Source organism: Scyliorhinus torazame, chromosome 13 (genome assembly GCF_047496885.1).
Source record: "Scyliorhinus torazame isolate Kashiwa2021f chromosome 13, sScyTor2.1, whole genome shotgun sequence".
Classification (NCBI taxonomy): Eukaryota; Metazoa; Chordata; class Chondrichthyes; order Carcharhiniformes; family Scyliorhinidae; genus Scyliorhinus; species Scyliorhinus torazame.
This window is the reverse complement of record NC_092719.1, coordinates 20,307,418-20,326,872: the sequence shown is the minus strand read 5'-3', so window position 1 is coordinate 20,326,872 and position 19,455 is coordinate 20,307,418. Positions and strand designations below refer to the sequence as shown.

Genomic DNA, 19,455 nt, shown 5'->3' with positions numbered 1-19,455 from the left:
TTAACATTGTCCAATTTAATGTTGTTTTGCTTTAATGTCGGCCAGTAAATGGGGACTGCAATATTGTTTAGCATTGCAAGATTCATTTTCCTGTCATTCTGACGTAGGGACATGTGACCCGATCGGAGCCATTTTGGAGCGGCCTCACCCTCTCCAAAACCCACCCTCTCACTGCCGACCCTCCCGGCTATCAGCTCTCCAGCCCCATAACCCACCCTCTCACTGCCAACCCTCCGAACAGCAGCACTCAAGCTCCATAACCCACTCTCTCACTGCCGGCCCTCAGGACTATCAGCTCTCCAGCTCCATACTTCACCTACCCTGCACATCTTTGGGTTGTGGGGGCGAAACCCACGCAAACACGGGGAGAATGTGCAAACTCCAAAGGGACAGTGACCCAGAGCCGGGATTGGACCTGGGCCCTCGGCGCCATGAGGCAGCAGTGCTAACCACTGCGCCACTGTTCTGCACTTGCTATCCAGCTCCAATGTCGAAGTATTGCAAGGCAGACACGGAGTATTCTTGATCAATCTTTATTGACATGTGCACACGGAGATAAAACCAGTGGGGTACACTGCCTTACTCTAAATTAATCTAGTAAGCAGAAACATTGACAGCTTGATTAACCAATAGAATTTGTAGTTGCATTCTAATCCTTCATTTGCATGTCACATACACCATTAATATCACAGTTAAACTTTCATTTTTGACCAATGAAAGGACAATAATTCCAGCCAATAGAAAACAGGGCAAATGGACCAATAGAAACACTAGCACTTTTAATCCTTCTGTTGCATACTTATCTCTCCTCATGACTTGGAGTTTATGGTAATTAACAGAAAAGAGCATCCTTGTTACGGCTACTTCCATCATTCTGTGTCCACAGAGTCCCGTCATTCACTGAAGAACCAGTTTATTATGGATTCCATCCCAACTTATGTCCCTTGCTAAGAAACGGTATATCATGGATTCCACACCATAACTCACCCTCTCACTGATGATGCTCTGGGCATCGGCTCTCCAGCTTCATAACCCACCCTCCCACCGCTGACACTCGATCTATCAGCTCTCCAGCTCTATAACTCACCCTGTCACTGCTGACACTCCAATCTATCAGCTCTCCTGCTCCATAACGATAACAGATAGTAAAAGTTTCTACAAATATATAAAACAAAAGAGAGTGGCTAAGGTAAATATTGGTCCTTTAGAGGATGAGAAGGGAGATTTAATAATGGGAGATGAGGAAATGACTGAGGAACTGAACAGGTTTTTTGGGTCGGTCTTCACAGTAGAAGACACAAATAACATGCCAGTGACTGATAGAAATGAGGCTATGACAGGTGAGGACCTTGAGAGGATTGTTATCACTAAGGAGGTAGTGATGGGCAAGCTAATGGGGCTAAAGGTAGACAAGTCTCCTGGCCCTGATAGAATGCATCCCAAAAGAGATGGCTAGGGAAATTGCAAATGCACTAGTGATAATTTACCAAAATTCACTCGACTCTGGGGTGGTCCCGGCGGATTGAAAATTAGCAAATGTGACACCACTGTTTAAAAAAGGAGGTCGGCAGAAAGCGGGTAATTATAGGCCAGTGAGCTTAACTTCGGTAGTAGGGAAGATGCTGGAATCAATCATCAAGGAAGAAATAGCGCGGCATCTGGATGGAAATTGTCCCATTGGGCAGACGCAGCATGGGTTCATAAAGGGCAGGTCGTGCCTAACTAATTTAGTGGAATTTTTTGAGGACATTACCAGTGCGGTAGATAACAGGGAGCCAATGGATGTGGTATATCTGGATTTCCAGAAAGCCTTTGACAAGGTGCCACACAAAAGGTTGCTGCATAAGATAAAGATGCATGGCATTAAGGGAAAAGTAGTAGCATGGATAGAGGATTGGTTAATTAATAGAAAGCAAAGAGTGGGGATTAATGGGTGTTTCTCTGGTTGGCAATCAGTAGCTAGTGGTGTCCCTCAGGGATCAATGTTGGGCCCACAATTGTTTACAATTTACATAGATGATTTGGAGTTGGGGACCAAGGGCAATGTGTCCAAGTTTGCAGACGACACTAAGATGAGTGGTAAAGCAAAAAGTGCAGAGGATACTGGAAGTCTGCAGAGGGATTTGGATAGGCTAAGTGAATGGGCTAGGGTCTGGCAGATGGAATGCAATGTTGACAAATGTGAGGTTTTCCATTTTGGTAGGAATAACAGCAAAAGGGATTATTATTTAAATGATAAAATATTAAAGCATGCTGCTGTGCAGAGAGACCTGGGTGTGCTAGTGCATGAGTCGCAAAAAGTTGGTTTACAGGTGCAACAGGTGATTAAGAAGGCAAATGGAATTTTGTCCTTCATTGCTAGAGGGATGGAGTTTAAGACTAGGGAGGTTATGCTGCAATTGTATAAGGTGTTAGTGAGGCCACACCTGGAGTATTGTGTTCAGTTTTGGTCTCCTTACTTGAGAAAGGACGTACTGGTGCTGGAGGGTGTGCAGAGGAGATTCACTAGGTTAATCCCAGAGCTGAAGGGGTTGGATTACGAGGAGAAGTTGAGTAGACTGGGACTGTACTCGTTGGAATTTAGAAGGATGAGGGGGGATCTTACAGAAACATATAAAATTATGAAGGGAATAGATAGGATAGATGCGGGCAGGTTGTTTCCACTGGCGGGTGAAAGCAGAACTAGGGGGCATTGCCTCAAAATAAGAGGAAGTAGATTTAGGACTGAGTTTAGGAGGAACTTCTTCACCCAAAGGGTTGTGGATCTCTGGAATTCCTTGCCCAGTGAAGCTGTAGAGGCTCCTTCATTAAATGTTTTTAAGATAGATAATTTTTGAAGAATAAAGGGATTAAGGGTTATGGTGTTCGGGCCGGAAAGTGGAGCTGTGTCCACAAAAGATCAGCCATGATCTCATTGAATGGTGGAGCAGGCTTGAGGGGCCAGATGGCCTACTCCTGCTCTATGTTCTTATGTTCTCTCACTACCAATCCTCTGAGCTACTAACTCCCCAGCTGCATAACCTACCCTCTCACTGCCGACACTCCAGGCATCAGCGCTCAAGCTCCATAATCCACCTTCTCACTGCCAACCCTCCGGGCATCAGCTCTCCAGCTCCATAATTCACCCTCTCACTGCCGACACTCCGAGCATCAGCGCTCAAGCTCCATAACCCACCTTCTCACTGCTGACACTCTGATCTATCAATTCTCCAGCTCCATAACCCACCCTCTCACTGCCAACCCTACAGGCTAGCAGCCTCTCCTGCTCCATAACCCACCCTCTCACTACTGACACTCCGATCTATCAGCTCTCCAGCTCCATAACCCATTCTCTCACTGCCGACCCTACAGGCTAGCAGTCTCTCTTAATCCATAACCCACCCTCTCACTGCCGACTCTCCGGGCAAGCAGCCTCTCCTGCTCCATAACCCACTCTTTTCCTGATCCTTCCTCTCACTGAATCTTGGGTTGTCTCCAATAAAAGCAAAATACTGCGGATGCACTGCATTAATGCTTGTCACGTGGCCCACACATCTTTGTTGCGATCTCCTCTAACGTCCAAGTATCACTGACCTTCTACTCTGCTCCATGTGCTCCATCCCCCTCTTACACGGTTTATAATTCTTCACATTTCTCCCTCACTTTAACTCTGAAGAAGTGGCCGTTTCTCTCTCCACAGACGCTGAGTTTTCCCAGCATTTTCTGTTTTGGTTTGAGTTCTCTTCTCCTGGGAGCAGATCCCTGATCCCGACAATGTGACAATTTTCCCAGCAATGGATTGAATCTGTTCAAGACACTGGGCCGGGGCAGGGCTCCTGTCTGCTGCGGTAAAACCACCTGGGAAGCAGCCTGCTTACTGGGCCTCTGTCCATGCTATCGATGCAGGCGCTGTTCCCAGTGGAATTGAAACTCAGGTATGGGTGGAAAGGGAGATTCTCGATCAAAAAAGCGTGAAGCTGATCACAAACCCACATGAAGAGAATTTGCCTCCTGCTCACTGAAATGATTCCTCCTGCCTTGGAAAGTGTGGTGAGCAGGACCAGCAGTGAGTGGGAGGTAGGGTAAGAACATAGAACATACAGTGCAGAAGGAGGCCATTCGGCCCATCGAGTCTGCACCGACCCACTTAAGCTCTCACTTCCACCCTACCCCCGTAACCCAATAACCCTTCTTCACCTTTTTGGTTACTAAGGACAATTTATCATGGCCAATCCACCTAACCTGCACATCTTTGGACTGTGGGAGGAAACCAGAGCACCCGGAGGAAACCCACGCAAACACGGGGAGAGCGTGGAAACTCCGCACAGACAGTGACCCAGCGGGGAATCGAACCTGGGACCCTGGCGCTGTGAAGCCACAATGCTATCCACTTGTGCTACCCTGCTGCCCACTGGTAAACTGGTAAGTAGAATGTTACAATACTTCTTTAATTTTTAAGTTTATTTTACTTCAAAAGCTATTTCATTGCCAATATAAGATACTATAAGATAGTATTTCAACTTAAAGGGTTTAATGTTTGATTTATTTTTCTGGCGAGGACCATCCTGCAGAATCTAACTGCAGCTTTTACATTGGTTTGAAGGGGGCGAATGTGATCATCTTAAAGTCGATTCACTTTAGTTCACGCAGCTACGACTTTCAGTGAAGACTTAGCGTACCTCAGCCAATGTCGCTAAAACAGATTATCCAGTCACTATCATGGCTTGTTCCATAATCTATCCCCCAGGTCTTCCACCACCCTGGAATTTCCTTCCCCTGCATCTTCCGAAACCTGGAAGTTCTGAATCCGCTTCCTTCCCCATCTCCCGGATTTTCCTACCCCCATCTTCCCACCTCACTAAATTTTCCTTCTCCCTCCATTTTCCTCACCCTGATCTTCCTTCTTGTTTGGAACTTCTTTTCTCTGGATCTGTCTTTTCTTTTAATATAAATTTGGAGTACCCAATTCTTTTTATTCCAATTAAGGGGCAGTATAGCATGGCCAATCCACGTACCCAGTGCATCTTTGGGGTTGTGGGGGTGAGACCCATGCAGACACGGGGGGGAGGGGGGGGAGGGAATGTGAAAGCTCCACACGGACAGTGACGTGGGGCTGAGATTGAACCCAGGTCCACGGTGCCGTGAGGCTGCAGTCCTCATCCTGGATGTGTCTTCTTTCCGGATTTGCCTTCTCCCGCAGATCTTAATTTTCCTTCACATCTTCCCTCCCTGCACTCTAACAACACGATGCTTATGCACAGGCAGTAATGACCAAACCTGTCCCTCTATGTATCCAAAGGAAACAAAAATGGCATCCAACAGGTTGCTTCTTACTGTCATGAGAATGTTGCTTGAAGAAATGTTTGCCTGCGCATGTTACTGCAATGATGTCAAAGTGTGGGTGGAGCTGAGCTCTGGCTCTGCTTTTTAGTTTCACTTTGAGAAAAGCTTGGGTGTGTCTGTGTCTTTTTGGTTTCATTCTCAGTGTTGGAGCTGAAGCCAGACAGAGCAGGTGTACTGTTGATCACACCGCCATGAAAAGATTATCTCTTGATCATTTGGTGAATTCAGAATTATAAATGTTTTCAGTAGTGAATGTAAACCTGATGTGCTTCTGTTAAAAGATGTTTCTTTTGTTTTCTGGATGTTGTTTGGGAAGTTATTAAGGATTACTTAGTGTTGTATTCTTTGGGGGTTGTACTTGAATTAATGGTTTCTAAGGTGTTCACTGTATGTTTTAAAAAGGTTAACTTGAGTTCACAGAATAAACATTGTTTTGCTTTAAGAAATACTTTTCCATTTCTGCTGTACCACACCTGGAGAGTGGGCCGTGTGCTCCCCATACCACAATCTATTAAAAGTTGTGGGTCAGGTGAACTCCATGATACACTTTGGGGTTCTCTAAACCCTGGCCCATAACACTTACAGCATTGCCCTTCCCACTCCGTAACCCAGCATATGAGAGCAGTCTGGGATATGCTTGCCCCCAATTGGTACTTTGTTGATTTATTTCCACTGGAAACCCCTCCAAACCAATGTGAATCATGGACAATACTGCATACGGAAACAAGTGTATGGCTAAGTTACCATTGTGCCCTGCTGTACATACACAAGAACCAATGCTTATGGAGGAGAACACAAATTAAATAAAAACACGAGCTCCTTTAAGTTGCATCAAGAAAAAATACTTACCAATTCTTCGACATTTTCTGGAGGCACTTGTGTATATCCATAAGGATACATCAAGAGCTGTTTGTAGCTATGGAGTGTGATGAAAACCTTGAAATTGCTTTTCTTCTTGATAAATTTCACAATGGCTTGCACCTCAGGTTCTGAATGTGCATAAGGTCCACAATAACTTTCTGCACAAGGAGCTTTGCTGCTGCCATTGCCTATGGATTGAAAACAACCTTTATTAGTTTTGCAAAAGATATTTACCAGTCCACCCACCTCACACCAATAGCAATCCATTACCATGCAGCGACTGATTAGGTTATACCCAGGCCAGTGCAGGCGGCACGGCAGCACAGTGGTTAGCACTGTTGCTTCACAGCGCCAGGGACCCGAGTTTGGGTCACTGTCTGTGCGGAGTCTGCACGTTCACCCCGTGTCTGCGTGAGTTTCCTCCCACAAAGTCCCGAAAGACGCGCTTGTTAGGTGAATTGGACATTCTGAATTCTCCCTCAGTATACCTGAACAGGTGCCGGAGTGTGGCGATCAGGGGATTTTCAGAGTAACTTCATTGCAGTGTTAATGTAAGCCTACTTGTGACACTAATAAAGATTATTATTATTAGATTCTGACAGTGGTGGTGCAATTGTTCCCATGAGTTCTAGAGACAGGGTCAATATTTAACATTAGATCCATAGGCGTCCCCAATGTTTAGAGGAGTCCAGTATTTACAGCGGATCAAACAAAGATATGGGACACGATTCTCTGGTCCCCAGCTGTGTGTTCCTCGGTGGTGCGCTGTCCGCTGGTGATGGGATACTCTCTTCCCGCTGTTTGTCAGTGGGATTTTCCATTGACGCCACCCCACGCCAGTGGGAAGCCTATGGATGGGGCTGCGTGCCTGCGGGAACAGCGAATTCCAAAGGCCAGAGAATTCTGGCCTTGATGTTAACTGAAACCCTAACCCTACCTCAAAACCCCAGCCAGGAATGGGAAAAGCCACAAAGGAAAGTATAATGACAAGTAAAATGGGACAAAAGTTAGAGAACGTCGAAGTCAAGTAAAAGAGGCAGATACCAGTGAAACAAAAGGCCAGAGAAACAAAAATATGAGAAGGAGTGAATAGCCATTCTTCCGCACTTTCCTCACACCCTCAAAAACCCAAAGCTAAACTCAAAACCTAACCATAACCCAACCCTGAACCCCCAACCCAAACTGGAACCCAAACTGGAACCTGAACACAAACAGTTGCGTGATACGGGTAACATGCTTTCCATTCAGTCGGTCAAAATGGTGGTCTTTCCGAGGTTTCTGTTTGTGTTTCAGTGCCTTCCCATCGTGACCACCAAGGCCTTTTTTAAGAGAGTAGGTAGGAGTATTATGGGGTTTGTGTGGGCGAATAGGACCCTGAGGGTAAAGAGAGGGTTCCTGGAACGCAGTAGGGACCGAGGAGGGTTGGCGCTGCCAAACCTAGAGAGTTACTACTGGGCAGCAAATGTGGCGATGATCCGCAAGTGGGTGATGGAGGGAGAGGGGGGCGGCATTGAAGAGGATGGAGATGGCGTCCTGCAAAGGAACGAGCCTGGGGGCGTTGGTGACGGCACCGCTGCCGCTCTCGCCGACAAGGTACACCACAAGCCCGGTGGTGGCGGCAACGCTAAGGATCTGGGGCCAGTGGAGACGGCACAGGGGTGCAATGGGGGCCTCGGTGTGGTCCACGATCAGGGGTAACCACCGGTTTGTCCCGGGGAAGATGGACGGGGGGTTCCAGAGCTGGCATCGGGCGGGGATCAGAAGAATGGGGGACCTGTTCATTGACGGGACGTTTGCGAGCCTAGGGGCACTGGAGGAGAAGTTCGAGATACCCCCGGGAAATGCCTTTAGATATATGCAGGTGAGGGCGTTTGTGAGGCGACAGGTGAGGGAATTCCCGTTGCTCCCGGCACAAGATATTCAAGACAGGGTGATCTCGGGTGTATGGGTCGGGGAGGGCAAGGTGTCGGCAATACACCAGGAGATGAAAGAAGAGGGGGAAGCGCTGGTAGAAGAGCTGAAGGGTAAATGGGAGGAGGAGCTGGGGGAGGAGATTGAGGAAGGTCTGTGGGCTGATGCCCTAGGTAGGGTTAATTCCTCCTCCTCGTGTGCCAGGCTCAGCCTGATACAATTTAAGGTGGTTCACAGAGCTCACTTGACGGGGGCGAGGTTGAGTAGGTTCTTTGGGGTAGAGGACAGATGTGGAAGGTGCTCAGGGAGCCCGGCGAACCATGCCCATATGTTTTGATCATGCCCGGCACTGGAGGGGTTCTGGAGAGGAGTGGCGTTTGCAATATCTCAGGTGGTGAAAGTCCGGGTCAAGCCAAGCTGGGGGCTAGCAATATTTGGAGTAGTGGACGAGCCGGGAGTGCAGGAGGCGAAAGAGGCCGGCATTCTGGCCTTTGTGTCCCTAGTAGCCCGGCGAAGGATCTTGCTAATGTGGAAGGAGGAGAAGCCCCCCAGCGTGGAGGCCTGGATAAACGACGTGGCTGGGTTCATAAAGCTGGAGAGGATTAAGTTTGCCTTGAGAGGGTCTGTGCAGGGGTTCTACAGGCGGTGGCAACCATTCCTAGACTATCTCGCGGAGCGTTAGAGGAAGGACGGGAGAGAGCCAGTGTACAAAGCTATGTAAACATATCATTTTGCCATGTATATATCTTGCTCTGTGCGATTTCTTGTTATTTTGTTACGGGGGGCGGTTATTGTTTGTAAGAGAGAAAAATTGTGTTAAAAAACTTTAATAAATATATATTTAAAAAAAAAAACATGCTTTCCATTGCAAATTCTCTGCCGCCACTCACTCCGGAGCTTCACCAAAGGCCAATCACAAGCAGCAGTCAAAGGATGAAAGTCTAACTCACGATGTTAGCCTCATGATCCCAGGGACGCGGACAGCCATTGCACTGCCCACACTGTGCTGATGGCGACTCATTTATTGCGCACGGATTGAGCCAAAACCTGTGATTCTCTTGTTTCACACCAAGCACGGCATTAACGAACGAAGGCAATGGTCAGGATATTTACCCCCAGGGACAGAAAGAACCTGAATTGCGAACAGACAGGATTTCTGTCTTCTGTTCCCATGACCCATTCCAGCATAGTTGTTACAAGAGAACAGAAGGAGGCCAGTCAGCCATTCAGACTGAACTTCCGTTCAATGATATTGTGAGTGATGAGGACACCCTGGCTGCCTTTGTTATATAAGTACAGACATATAATGTATTGTATTAATAAGTGGTTTCAATTTTGAATAACTCAGCACAAGACCACATAATATGATACAAATCAACATTGCGAAACAAAATCAGAACAATATCCCACCTCCAAAGTTGGCGTCAAAATTCCTGTTTGCATCAACTCCCATGCAGTGAGATTCCTGCCTCTTGGACAAGGTTTTACGCCACATTCGGCTCTGGGTTTACAGAGGGTCAGAATTAGTTCATTCACTTTCAGAGAAACTGCACACATTCAACACTGTTACTAGAAACGCACAAAAAGTTCTCTCAGCATTCCGAAAAATAACAACAGCTCAATGAACTCCAGTTCTGATTATAGAAACATCCCATTTCGCTACGATCGATGCCAGGGCTCATGCTACACAATGTCTCCTCAAACACCACATCATCTAACTCTGATAGCATATGTTTCAATACCTTTCTCCCTCTTGTTCAAGCTTCAAGGGGGACCATGCCCATGAAAGGAGGGTGGAGGGGGGGGGGAATGAAGGGGTGGTGGTGGGGTGCAGGGTGAGTATGAAAGGGCCTCTTGAAGGTTGGGGGGGGGGTGAAGGGTGGGGGTCCCAAAAGGGGCGTGTGAAGGCCTGAAAAAGGAAGGGGCACTCAGCGACCCCATAGCGGGATGTCATCACTTGGGGGGGGTTGTGGAGTAATGCCCATGTGTGTGTGTGGGGTGGGGGGGAGGGCGACATTGCCCGTGGTGGGGGTGTGTGGGCGATTTCCATCACAATTGGCTTGGTGGATGGCACTCTGAGTGGCGACTCGGGGCTTTTCACAGTAACGTCATTGCAGTGTTAATGTAAGCCTACTTATGACACTAATATATACTATTATTATGTGCCCCTCCAATGTCGACCTGCGTCTGGGACACCTCCGTCAGTGACTGGGCATGCTCTGCAGTGCCTCAGCAATGTCCAGTTGCGCCTGGGACATGATGTTGAGGCCCTCAGCCATGATCGTCACAGACTGAGCCAGGCCTTGGACACCAGCACTTATGATGCTGACGTTGTGCTCTAGGCTTTCCACTGTGGTCACCTGTGTTGGCTTCGGGGTCACCCATTACGACGCCATCTCCTGTGCCTAATGTCTCATTTAAAGGAGGATCTTGTTTGATCGCACAAGACATTCCAAGCGCGTGAATCCTTCGAGAGGTCTCTCACGCAATTTAATGGCCACGTAGTCGAGCGCGACGAGGCCATTCGATCGCGCCCTGTAACTTCCCCTAATTTCCAATCTTGCCACCTTGTTTCCCTTTGCTTGGTAAGAAAGTTTAACTGCAGGCGAACGTCCTGTCCAGACTATTTCAGGCTGGATCAAGTTACAGTAACTTGAATGGGCAATTAAAGATTTCCAGGGAGCTCTCATCATAGGGAAGAACTGCAAACACTTCAGTAGCTTCATGCAATCCAATGGTCTCGCATCAGTTGTAACTCTGCAATTAGGCAGATGCTCATAATAACCGAAGCCGTGTTACACTCTGAAGGAACTGCAACAGGGAGAAAACAATGACAACCTGGACCAGAAAATATATTCACTTCCCAGGAGGTTAAATGTTACAGACACTGATGCCCAACTGCATATTTCCAGCCTTTTCTGTTTTCACTAATCCATATGGCAGCCCAAGGTTCAGAACACTGGAGTGGAAGTTCAAGGACCATAACGGACAGATGTAAACCAGCCCTCATGTGAAAGTCATACTTCCTTTTTCTACATAACACTTAATCAAACTTCTGAACTAACCATTGTACAGTGCAATCCAGTACTCTGCTCTCTTCAGCCATCTATGCTGTTCTTTTAAATCCATCACCAGAATCACGGTTGTTCCCCATCTGTAACGTTGCTTACCCTGCTGGTACTTCAGCCCCTCTAACTCTGGACTATGGGCCACGATCTCTGGTTTCAATCTCTCCTTGTTGATCACCAAACGCCCTAGCGAATTCAAAGCTCTGTGCAGTTGGCCTGCTTCCACCCTAGTCCCTGTACTCTCATTGGCCTAACAACCTCCAGCTCCCTGTGTCACAACAAATTCATTTTTGAAATTATTCTTGGACAGTTGTGCGAAGAAGGTGAAAGGATCTTCAGATTGTTTGACTCTATTGAGTGTCATGATATCAATATTAACATATCATGGTGCAATCACGCACACACACTGATGGACAGGTAGACGGACCAATCAACACACACAAAACAACACAGCCAATCACAAGTGAGAGCACACGCACTATAAAACAGGGAACACCACAGTTCCCGCTCATTCTACCAGGAGATAGCTCAGAGCACAGAGCTCACAGCGTGCCACTCAGACATACACCATGTGCTGAGTGCCTCTCAGGGCTGGGTCCACAGGTTAACTGGTGAAGTACGAACCACAGCCAGAAGTTAACAGTTGTTATTGTACAGAATAATAAAACAGAGTTGTACCATCTACAACCGTGTTGGTTCGTTTGTGTATCGGAACACCCAACACGACATGATACCAGGGCTGGAAACTCACCAGCGACTGTGAGACCTGCCTGCACCTCTTCAGAGATCCGCCATCCTGTGCCATGGACACCATCAGCCCGCCGCAGCCACTCCAAATCGCTGGAAATCTCGGCGTCAACTTTAAGCTGTTTAAACAGGGCTTCCAGCTATTCCTGGAAGCCGCAGACAGGGAGAATGCTTCGGACACCAGGAAGATCGCCCTCCTCCTCTCCACGGCGGGGCAACACGCCATCCACATCTACAACTCCCTGGCATTCGCGGATGGCGAGGACAAGACAAAGTACAAGACGGTCCTTCTAAAATTTGAGCAACACTTCAGCGTCGAAGTGAATGAGAGCTTCGACAGGTACCTCTTCCAGCAGCACCTGCAGGGTAAGGATGAGCCTTTTCAATCTTTTTTGACACACTTCCATATCCTCGCGCAGTCCTGCGGCTATGAGACCACCTCAGATTCCATGATTCGGGATCAGAAAGCTTTTGGGGTCACCTCGGACACCCTACGCCAGCAGCTCCTCAGAATAAAGCGACTCACCCTAGCCACCGTCATCGAAACCTGCGTCCTCCACGTAAACGCGATCAGCTGGTACTCCCAATTCCAGGCGGCCGAATCGGCCCGGCAGGGGTCCTACAAGGCCGAGCGGGTCCAGTCGATCGAGTTCCTCCCGGCCCGTGGCCTGGACGAGGGCGGCCATTTTGCGTGCTTTCCGAGGCCTCCCCCGCTTGTACGCGCCAAAAGAGGGGACGTTGACGCAGAGGGACGTGATGCGCAGGCGTGCTCTATGCAGGACCGCACCGCGCATGCGCGGTGGCGCAACGAACGCCATGACGTCACGACGTGCGGCAACTGTGGACCCACACACTTAAAGCGGCAATGTCCAGCCAAAACTCGACAATGCCTCCGCTGTGGCAGGGTGGGCCACTACGCTGCCTGCTGTCGAGCAGCACAAACTGCCAACGTTCCGCAATGCTGCCAGCCTCGCAGGGACGTGCGGGCCATTCAGCCTCCATACACCGAGTCATACCCTGACAACGTACAGACCGGTGATACCGACGACCGGGAACCCTTCCGCGTTGCGGTTACAGACAGAAATCGGATGTCCCCAAGTAGGACCCACCAGCCGAAGCCAGTGCACAGCGTTAATCCGGGCGATGAATGGTGTGCCACCCTAACGGTCAACCGATCACCAATCAGATTCCGCTTAGACACTGGTGCCTCCGCCAATCTCATCGCATGGTCAGCCTTCCACACCTTGAAGGTCAAACCACCGATTCGGCCATCCCGTTGTCAGTTGGTCGATTACAACGGTAATGTTATCCCGGCCATGGGGTCCTGCCAGCTTGAGGTTGCACACAATTCATACACAGCCACACTGTCTTTTGAGATAGTTGGATCCTCGAAGGACTCTCTGCTTGGCGCACAGGCGTGCAAGATCCTCCACCTCGTTCAGCGGTAACACACTCTGTCTCCAGAAGGCACGTCCGATTTCCCGGATGCAGACTTTAGGGCGCAGCTCCACTCGCTCCTCGCCCACAACCAGGAGGTTTTTGAGGGCATGGGCACACTGCCCCACAGTTACAGAATATGGCTCAAACCGGACGCCATCCCGGTCATTCACACACCTCGTAGAGTCCCAGCACCACTCAAGGACCGCCTCAAGCAGCAGCTGCAGGATCTGCAGGACCAAGGAGTGCTTTCCCGGGTCACGGAGCCTACGCCATGGGCAGATTCAGCTGGATCAGTCCAGCAGGAAGCTGTGCACTTTCAACACTCCCTTTGGCAGATACTGCTACAATAGGATGCCGTTTGGCATCATCTCGGCATCCGAGGTGTTTCATCGGATCATGGAACAGATGATGGAGGGCATCGAAGGGGTGCGCGTCTATGTTGACAACGTCATCATCTGGTCCACCACACCACAGTAGCACATCAGTCGTCTCCAGCGTGTCTTTGCACGGATACGAGATTACGGCCTGCGCCTCAACCAAGCCAAGTGTTCTTTTGGCCAAACTGAGCTAAAGTTTCTGGGGGACCACATATCCCGGTCACGGGTGCGTCCGGATGCCGACAAAGTGGCAGCTATTGCAGCCATGCCGCAGCCGGCAGACAAGAAGGCAGTGCTACGCTTTCTCGGGATGGTCAACTTCCTGGGGAAGTTTATTCCCAACATTGCCTAGCACACAACGGCTCTTCGCCACCTGGTAAAGAAGACTACGGAATTCCAGTGGCTGCCCGCACACCAGAAGGAATGGGAGGAGCTCAAGATCAAGCTCACCACCGCCCCGGTATTGGCGTTCTTCGACACTACTCGAGACACAAAGATCTCGACTGATGCCAGCCAGTCTGGCATTGGGGCGGTACTTCTGCAACGGGACGACACTGCATCATGGGCCCCGGTTGCCTATGCCTCGCGGGCCATGACCCCCACAGAACAGCGCTATGCGCAGATTGAAATGGAGTGCCTGGGTTTGTTAACCGGCATAGATAAATTCCACGACAATGTGTATGGTCTTCCGCAGTTCACCGTGGAGACCGACCATCGCCCCCTGGTCGGCATCATACAAAAGGACCCCAATGAGATGTTCCTCTGAGATCTCCATGCTCCTCTGACATATACATGCTCCTCTGACATATAGACATTCCTCTGACACACAGACGTTCCTCTGAGATCTCCATTCTCCTCTGAGATCTCCATGTTCCTCTGAGATCTCCAGGCTCCTCTGAGATCTCCATGTTCCTCTGAGATCTCCATGTTCCTCTGAGATCTCCATGTTCCTCTGAGATCTCCATGTTCCTCTGAGATCTCCATGTTCCTCTTAGATCTCCATGCTCCTCTGAGATCTCCATGTTCCTCTGAGATCTCCATGTTCCTCTAGATCTCCATGTTCCTCTGAGATCTCCAGGCTCCTCTGAGATCTCCATGTTCCGCTGAGATCTCCATGTTCCGCTGAGATCTCCATGTTCCTCTGAGATCTCCATGCTCATCCAGGATCGCTATGTTCTTCTGACATATACATGTTCCACTGAGATCTCCATGTTCCCCTGAGATCTCCATGTTCCTCTGAGATCTCCATGTTCCTCTGACATATACATGCTCCTCTGAGATCTCCATGCTCATCCGGGATCTCCATGTTCTTCTGACATATACATGTTCCTCTGAGATCTCCGTGTTCCTCTGAGATCTCCGTGTTCCTCTGAGATCTCCATGTTCCTCTGAGATCTCCATGTTCCTCTGAGATCTCCAGGCTCCTCTGAGATCACCATGTTCCTTTGAGATCTCCATGCTCATCCGGGATCTCCATGTTCTTCTGACATATACATGTTCCTCTGAGATCTCCAAGTTCCTGTGAGATCTCCAGGCTCCTCTGAGATCTCCATGTTCCTCTGAGATCACCATGCTCCTCTGAGATCTCCATGCTCCTCTGAGATCACCATGTTCCTCCAAAATGTCCAGGCTCCTCTGAGATCTCCATGTTCCTTTGAGATCTCCATGCTCATCCAGGATCTCCATGTTCTTCTGACATATACATGTTCCTCTGAGATCTCCATGCTCCCCTGAGATCTCCGTGTTCCTCTGAGATCACCATGCTCCTCTGAGATCTCCATGTTCCTCTGAGATCTCCAGGCTCCTCTGAGATCACCATGTTCCTTTGAGATCTCCATGCTCATCCGGCATCTCCATGTTCCTCTGACATATACATGTTCTTCTGAGATCTCCATGTTCCCCTGAGATCTCCGTGTTCCTCTGAGATCTCCATGTTCCTCTGACATATACATGCTCCTCTGAGATCTCCATGTTCCTCTGAGATCACCATGCTCCTCTGAGATCTCCATGCTCCTCTGAGATCTCCAGGCTCCTCTGAGATCACCATGTTCCTTCTGAAATATCCAGACTCCTCTGAGATCTCCATGTTCCTTTGAGATCTCCATGCTCATCCGGAATCTCCATGTTCCTCTGACATATGCATGTTCCTCTGAGATCTCCATGTTCCTCTGAGAGCTCCATGCTCATCCGGGATCTCCATGTTCCTCTGACATATACATGTTCTTCTGAGATCTCCATGTTCCCCTGAGATCTCTGTGTTCCTCTGAGATCTCCATGTTCCTCTGACACATACATGCTCCTCTGAGATCTCCATGTTCCACTGAGATATCCATGTTCCTCTGACATATACATGTTCCTCTGAGATCTCCATGTTCCTCTGAGATCTCCTTGTTCCTCCGAGATCTGGGCTGGTTTAGCACAGGACTAAATCGCTGGCTTTTAAAGCAGACCAAGTCAGGTCAGCAGCATGGTTCAATTCCTGTACCAGCCTCTCCGACCAGGCGCCGGAATGTGGCGACTAGGGCCTTTTCACAGTAACTTCATTTGAAGCCTACTTGTGACAATAAGCGATTTTCATTTTTCATTTTTCATCTCCATGTTCCCCTGAGATCGCCATGTTCCTCCGAGATCTCCATGTTCCTTTGAGATCTCCATGTTCCTCTGAGACCTCCATGCTCCTCTGAGATCACCATGTTCCTCTGAGATCTCCATGTTCCTCTGAGATTTCCATGCTCCTCTGAGATTTCCATGCTCCTCTGAGATTTCCATGCTCCTCTGTGATCTCCATGTTCCTCTGAGATCTCCATGTTCCTCTGAGATCTCAATGCTCGTCCCAGTCTGGCATCACCTATTTTCGTTGTTTCACTATTGGCAGCTGTACGTCTTGCTGCCTAGGACCCAAGCACTAACATTTAAGCTTTACCACCTCTTTCTCCACCTTCAAGGTGCACCTAACATTTTTTTGAAACCAACCTTTTGGTCTCCTCTCCTAATGCCTCCTTATGTGGCTCCAATTCAAATTGTGTGTTTTAATCACTCCTGTGATGGTTCAATGTGTTAATGGTGGAAATGCAAGTTGTTATCATGAGGGAGGGAGCGGAGAGGAAAGACAAAGGTAGAAACATGAAGCAGAACCTGTGATATGGTATGAATTAAGTAATGGCATGATGGGAAAACTGGTCAATGGGAAGACTGGTCAAAAGGTTTGATACAATATAAGAAAGGCTTAAACTACTCATTCCAGTTCACCAGGCCCATGTAAAGAATGCTGCCCTAACCATTTTCAGACTAGTATGGCCGTAGGCCAACTCTGCATAACTTGAAGTCTGAAAAGATCAGCGAAGGTAGAGCCATTCCAAAACACCGGACCTCGGCAACTCCTGATAAAACTAACTCATCATAACCCAGGCCCGTAGGAATTTAAAACAAGATAAGTTCAGGAAGATTCCTGACCATACTGTTGTCACATAATCTTGATAATGATAATGTATAAATATTGAGCTAATTCTCCACGAAAGCACTGAACTTGTGAAAGACTCAGCAGTTTTGTTGACTGCTCTCTGACTTCAAGTTTCAGCCATTACTGCATGCAGTTGTTTTCGAAAATAAAGCTTGTTATTCTGTCTTAACGAGTGTGTTGAATCTTTCTACTACAGAAGCGGGAAAATATTGACTTTGACATTTTGGCGCAAGCGAGCAGTTACCAATATCCTGAGTGAATTCCGTGGGGGACTGAAGAAGTGATCGAGCCAGACCCGGAGGAAAGAGACGGATGCCGGCACAAGGTAAGGTTAACCTTGGTCTCTCTCTCTCTCTCTCTTGGATTGGTGGTTCGACCCCTCATCCCTGACAGAAGTAACTAAACAGGTGATGGTGCTCGAATCTAAATTGTACTTATTAAATTGTTAGTAGAGTACTTAGGGTCAGGGACCCCAATTGTGGTTAGCCTTAGGTCAGGGACCTCTTGCTTGTTTTACAGGTTTAAGTTTGGGTCAGGGACCCTGCAATTTGATTTGGTACCAGGGTTTTGTTTTGTGATCATTTTTTGGTTGCCAGGGGCACATTTTATTGACATTATGGGACAGAGTTTAGACAAAACCGGGGGCAGTTCCCCTCTATTTTCCATGTGCTCTGAAAACCCTTCTCAAGAACGTAATTTACGGAGATTATCTGCAGCGCTGAACAATAAATTGGGTAACTATATTTGGCCACTAGGGGCACTTGGAATTATGATAATTGCATTTCTGCTGAGAAAATTATTTGGCAGAGAAACGCCGGCTTCCACTAAGCGCCACGAACAATCACTATTAATGAGTCGGAGAGATAACGCCCGTAGAAAAGGGATTCATGATTGTGTGGATGGTAAAGCAAAAAATTGGGAGACTTTAAAATTGGAATGGCTCGACCTTCGCTGATCTTTTCAGACTTCAAGTTATGCAGAGTTGGCCTACGGCCATACCAGTCTGAAAATGGTTAGGGCAGCATTCTTTACCTGGGCCTGGTGAGCTGGAATGAGTAGTTTCAGCCTTTCTTATATTGTATCAAACCTTTTGACCAGTCTTCCCATTGACCAGTTTTCCCATCATGCCATTACTTAATTTGTACCATATCACAAACCGATAAGGCCTGAAATCCTGAACTATTTACCTCGGCCTTGGCCTGACTGTAAACATAACCATCTGGGTTTGCTACGATAAACATGAAGATATCCATTTTGTTCAGCAATGATGTGATGAAGGGATCTTTCCCATAGTCAGTGGTGATCTAATGATGCAAAAAAAAGAATATCATTCAGAATCAGATGCCAGATTGTTTCCCACAACCCAGTTTTCCCACTTGCAAAATCATGCTCATTCTGCGCTTCTGCTGCTGTCTGTGGGTCAGATCTTACAATGGATCACAAGTTATAGGGCAAGCACCCACCAAGTTCCCATTTATTAGAATAACTGGGGTGAGGTAATCCTTAAGGGAATTTGAGAATGATTTAACTTAACTCACTAAATGGGAAACCCAAGTGTTTGGGTCTGGAATGATAGTTTTACACCCCAGCCAATATTGCTCTCCAGCGATGTCAATGGAGACTAAAACTGGGCGGGGTGTAAAAACCCAGTGTTGTTCCCGATCGGGTCGCTTTCCCCATCAGTGGGTTCGATTGACATTTCCCCAATAGATTCCAAAATGTTTTCTTACCTTCTTTGCAATCCATATTGCGACGGCAGGCGCTATCCATTCACGGCCGTGGGTGCCGCTGTCGATCCATATGGCAGGACGATTGGGCCTTCTGCTAAACTATGTGAATGAGAAAAATAGCCTCATTAAATAGTCTCTCGAGAATAATACAGAGTGAATGTATATTCTGTTGGAGAATGAAATGGAAATGAAAATCGCTTATTGTCACATGTAGGCTTCAAATGAAGTTACTGTGAAAAGCCCCTAGTCGCCACATTCTGGCGCCTGTTCGGGGAGGCTGGTACGGGAATTGAACCGTGCTGCTGGCCTGCCTTTGACTGCTTTAAAAGCCAGCTATTTAGCCCAGTGTGCTGAACCACCCCCCAGAATGGAAGGTGTAAGGGCTTTTTGGTTGGCATGGACCAGTTTGGGCCGAAGGGTCTGTCTCTGTGCCGTCGATTCTATGATTCTATGTGTCAGGTAGAATAACAATACATTCATAAATTACCACAGTGACCATGAGTGCTGCAGAAAATGAATGGGCCATCATTTGTGGCATG

The 19,455-nt window shown here is 48.1% G+C and overlaps 1 protein-coding gene across 1 annotated transcript in view; it reads right to left on the bottom strand.

Moving 5' to 3' along the window:
• The window catches only part of LOC140387871 (carboxypeptidase A1-like), a 56,726-nt gene that overhangs the window by 18,001 nt on the left and 19,270 nt on the right, over positions 1-19,455 (bottom strand). Inside the window, exons 7-10 of the mRNA XM_072471130.1 lie at positions 18,917-19,015; positions 18,374-18,490; positions 9,505-9,595; positions 6,172-6,371 (exon numbers count right to left, since the gene is read on the bottom strand). Of these exons, the coding sequence (XP_072327231.1) occupies positions 6,172-6,371; positions 9,505-9,595; positions 18,374-18,490; positions 18,917-19,015 (507 nt within the window). The remainder of the gene's footprint in view (positions 1-6,171; positions 6,372-9,504; positions 9,596-18,373; positions 18,491-18,916; positions 19,016-19,455) is intronic.